Source organism: Monodelphis domestica, chromosome 5 (genome assembly GCF_027887165.1).
Source record: "Monodelphis domestica isolate mMonDom1 chromosome 5, mMonDom1.pri, whole genome shotgun sequence".
NCBI lineage: Eukaryota > Metazoa > Chordata > Mammalia > Didelphimorphia > Didelphidae > Monodelphis > Monodelphis domestica.
In genome coordinates this window covers 29,279,516-29,284,567 of record NC_077231.1, presented here as the reverse complement: position 1 = coordinate 29,284,567, position 5,052 = coordinate 29,279,516, and the positions used below count along the sequence as shown (strand labels likewise).

Here is a 5,052-nt window from a genome sequence, read left to right as displayed (position 1 = left end):
GTTCCCTATGGGGCAATAGCAAAGAAACTGGTAACATTATTTTAAATGTCTTTTCCTTTGATAACATCACATTTTTTTCTGATGTAGAACTGTTTGATAGAGCCAAAGACTTTGGTTGACTTATGTAGTTTGGATTTCCAAAGCTTTCAGAGAAGAGTCTTAAGCTATGGGGTTGAGATCTATTTCAAGTTCATTTCCTTCCTCTTTTCCTCAGTTCTCTGTCTTAGCATTGGCTATCACAGCTCCAGCAAAATTCTCCAAACTTCTAGAGACCAGATCTCCATGACACTGTAAAGAGGGAGGCTAGGCTGGGATGAGGGGTTTAATTTTGTTATAAGTCCATAGACTTGGGGTTTGGGGGTGAGCTAGTGCAGCTTCACTACCAGTAGCATAGTGGTGGTGAACAAGGAGGTGCTGAGTGAATATTCACAAGGTAAAAGCATCCATTTGATATTTTACATTCTGGGTGTCCTAGACCTTGAAAGCATCTGAAATTGTCTCATCTGTGGTGCATAATTTCTGCTTTGGAGTGGTTGAGAGGTCATAGGGACCAGAGAAATGTCTAGTTGTCTATCTTGGAGAAGTTTCTAGGTGTCTATCTTGTTGACAGTCATTGACCACCATCCCCTCATTGACTCACCCTGATTCAATAACATCTGAATCTATGAAGAAATTCTGCCCATATTTAGTATCCCAACTAAATAAGATACACATCTGGAAAAAATATTTGGCCTGTTTATCCGTTTATCTCTGTGTGTCTGTCTGTGTGTCTGTCTGTCTGTCTGTCTGTCTGTCTCTGTGATTTAGCAGACTGCAGAATCGCAAAGAAGAAACTCCTTCTACCAATGGAGATTTTCTACTGTTACTGCAACTTATGAACTGACAGTGCTGTCTAATGTGCTGAGGTTAAAGGTCTACAGTTATATTGCCAGTATGCATCAGAGGACAACTTTAACTTAGGTCTGCTTTACTCAGAACTTCATATTTCAACCATTGTTGTGAAATCGAATGAAGAAGAATGGGATTCTTGGGACAGTTATTTGTCAGTGGGGGAGAAGTCATTCAGTGACTGGGTCAAAGATAGGAGGTCAAACTGAAAGCATTAGCTTTTATTAGCACGCTATGGGGGAACTGCTCATTAATAGCAAATTCAGCTGTCAAAGTTTAATCTTTATAACTATCAATTAAAGTACACTATCAATCAGTAGCATTTTTGTGGCATCTCAAGATAGATCCCATTTCATAGGAGAGGGAAGTTAGCAAAGAAGGGAATTAAACCAAGGGTAAAAGGAGATTTCTGGCAGAATATTTACTGTATAGCTGGAATAGTTTGTTATTGGAAATGAGAGCACAAAAAAAATTCCTTCTTCAAGGATAGGCGATAAAGAGAGACCAAATACTTTTACACTTGTTAAAGAAATCCATTTAGACAAAACCAAAGGTAACTTATCCAAGGGTAACAACTAGATATTACACTTGATGAGACCATCTGATTATCTGTTTCCTTGCATGATTTATTTTATTTTACTTTTCTGTCAACAGTGATTAGGAACTTTCTACTATTAGGACATTACTTAGTTGGGAGATAGTTAATTCAAAATGTCTTAAAGTGATTTTAGTTTTTCCTACTCCTACACCAAAATTTAGGTTTTTTCCCCCCAAACTAATAAATATACAAAGCTAAATAAATGAATAAACATCCAAACAAACAGATACATAGAAAAATGCCATCAAATACAGATTGTCAACAACTCCTAACCCAGACTTGTGGAAACATATTATAAACCTGCAAATTTAGTAAATCAGATTACCAATCATATATATATATATGTATATATATATATATAATGTGCTTTTCCCTCTATGGTTCTTAAATTCTCAGTTACTCATTTAAAGGCAATTAGTATATGTCAGGAAATTCTGAACTAAGATCTGGTTTCAGATACTTACTTGCTATGTGACACTGGGCAAGTTATTTAACTGTTTTCTAGCTCAGTTTCTTCATTTATAAAATAGGAATAACATTAATAGCATCTACTTCCCAGGGCTGTTGCAAGAATAAAATGGGATAATATTTATAAAGTACTTTGCAAACCTTAAACACTACATAAATGCTATTTATTTTTATTGATGTTGTTTACTGTGCCCTTAAAACTGAGTTCTGAAGTTCAGGGCTTTCAGTGATTGCTATCCTGAAGGAAAACTAGATGGAATATTAAGAGGATTCTCAGAGTGGTTCCAGTCTTTGCAGCTACTAGGCTACCATCTTGGCTCTGTCCCATTTTATAGATGGAATATTAAGATCATGTCTTCACTAGAGAATATTCAAATTGTCAAGTAGGCTTCCAGAGGAAGAATTAGATGACTTGGGGAAGAATCTTTCCTTAGTGATAGATCACAGATACAAAATTATCAGCTATATAACTGGATAAGATAGTAAAGATAAAGGTAGTTAAAGAAAACTTTTTTTTCTCCATAACATACTTTTCAGGGCTTCTTTGACATCCTTGTTTCTTAGAGAATAAATCAAAGGGTTCAACATGGGTGTGACAAGAGTATAACATAGAGAGGCTGCTTTACCTAATTCTGGGTTACTGGCAGGTGTGAGGTACATAAAAGAAACAGTCCCATAAAGCAAGCTTACAACCATCAGATGGGACCCACAAGTGGAGAATGCTTTCATTTGTCCTTCATTGGAATGCATCTTCAGGATAGTGGACAATATATAGATGTAGGACACCATGATGACTATGATGGTGGGCAAAATAATGAGGACAGCCAGGGTATATGATATCACCTCATTGATAAAGACATTAGAACATGCAATCTTCTGTATTGCACGGGTGTCACAGTAAAAAAAGTCAATAACATGGGATGCACAAAAGGACATAGTAAAGGTAATGATGGCTTGAATGATGGAACTAATACAGCCAAAAAAGTAGGATCCTGCCACCAGCTGAATGCAGAGGCGTCTTGACATGCGAACAGAGTACAGGAGTGGGGAGCAGATGGCTATGAAGCGGTCATAGGCCATGGCTGCCAAGAGAAAACCTTCAGTCACAATAAAGAGAGCAAAAAAGAAGAGCTGGGCCACACAGCCTACAAAGGAGATGGTTTTGCTTTCAGATAAGAGGTTGGCTATGGCTTTGGGTGCCACAACAGAAGAATAAGAAAGATCAATAAGAGAGAGATTGCCTAGGAAGAAATACATTGGTGTGTTCAACCGAGAAGCAGTCACGATGAGGATAATCATGCCAATATTCCCCAGAAGGACCATGCTATAAATAAGCAGAAAAATGAAGAAAAGAAGGATTTGGAGCTCTGGGTGGACACGGAAGCCTACAAGAATGAATTCAGTCACTTCTGAGTGGTTCTTTATTCCCCTCTCACCCATGGCAGGGACCTGCTGAGAGGTACAAGTCAAGGTCAAGAAATGAATTCTCATTTTTGATCCTGATATCATCCCCACTGATAAATATTTAATTGATACCAATAAACACATGTCAGATACCTAAATTGATTTGCACAATATTTGATATTTTGTTGTTCACTTGTTTTCAGTCATGATTGACTTTGTGACCTAGATTGGGTTTTCTTGGCAGAAATACTAGAGTGGTTTGCCATTTCCTTCTCCATTTTACAGATGGATAAGCTGAGGCTAAAAGGGTTAAATGACTTTCCCATGGTCAACCAGCTAGTCAGTGTCTGAGGCCAAATTTGAACTCAGGAAGATGAGTCTTTCTGACTCAAGACCTGGCACTCTATCTACTGCCCCACCTAGCTGTCCCTAATACTTAATATCGATTTATATTTTGGGTATCTTTGTTTTAGGGAAATGGAGCCTCATCAGCTAGATGGGATATAAGGTAATAATAATTCTCTTCCCTGCCTTACTCTCTAAGTGTCATGCCACAGTCATATTTCAAAGCCAGAAGTGGAAAGAAGAGTCCAAGAGAGCAGCAAATCCTTTTTATATTTTCTTAATCAACAGCTCTTCCATCTTAGTATCCAGTTAGGGGGACCCTTCCTCAACTCCTTTTCCAAAACCCTGAGTTAGGGATGGATGGAACTAGATTCCCAAAACTTCTAAAGGATGAATTTGAAGAAAATAGAGAACATATATAAATACTCTGCATAACTCAATAAGGAGGGAAACTCTGTGGATACCATATGCCCTTGTTTTGCTTTATTAAGAACAGCTCCCTTAACCAGTAATAATGCAAGCTACCTACCTCTTGACACTGAAACAATGGACTCGATGTAAAATGAGGTGTGTATTTTTTGTGATAAATGCAGAAATTTGATTGGCTTCACTATGCATATTTGTTTTAGAGGATTTTTATTTTCATTTTTAAGGGTGGGATTTAGGGAAGAGGAAAAAGAAGACTTTTTATTCAAAAAAATTAAACAAAAAATCTTTTTTTTTGTCTTGAACTTTGGTATCTTGTGCTAATTTTTCTCTTGAATAATATCCTTTTCCATATAACCTATCTTCTGAAAAATCTTCAGAAGGATAAAATATGAGATACTCAAGCTAATATTTAAGTCTTTCCACAAAATAGCATCTTTCATATTATACCCCTTGATACACTATTTTTTTGTAGCTTTACAAATCTGTTCACTGATCACTATATGTGACATTCCATCTTCCATTTCTGCATCTTTGCACAAGTGGTTCCCTTTTTTGGAGTGCATGTTCACTTAATCCCACCCTCTCTCTGTCTGTCTGTCTGTCTGTCTGTCTGTCTGTCTGTCTCTCTCTCTCTCTCTCTCTCTCTCTCTCTCTCTCTCTATATATATATATATATATATATATATATGTATATATATATATATATATATAAAATGTGTGTGTGTGCAATGTCCTTTAAAAGGTGCTTACCTTATCTTCCTGGCTGTTAGTGATCTCACCCTTATGAAATTACTTTGCATTACCTAGTGTTTAGGTATTTCTGTATATATGGAATTTCACCAAATACAATAAAAGCTCTGCCAAAGCAGGGACTGCTTTTCTCTATTTTTAGTTCCAGCATCTTACACATTGCCTTGCAA

General features: G+C 36.9%; 1 protein-coding gene across 1 annotated transcript; it reads right to left on the bottom strand.

Moving 5' to 3' along the window:
- Positions 1 to 2,452: 2,452 nt before the first annotated feature.
- Positions 2,453 to 3,454, bottom strand: LOC100025353 (olfactory receptor 9K2-like). The gene has a single exon (XM_001376283.4). The coding sequence runs from the start codon at positions 3,443 to 3,445 to the stop codon at positions 2,453 to 2,455; it is 993 nt and encodes a 330-aa protein (XP_001376320.3). The 5' UTR covers positions 3,446 to 3,454.
- Positions 3,455 to 5,052: the final 1,598 nt, after the last annotated feature.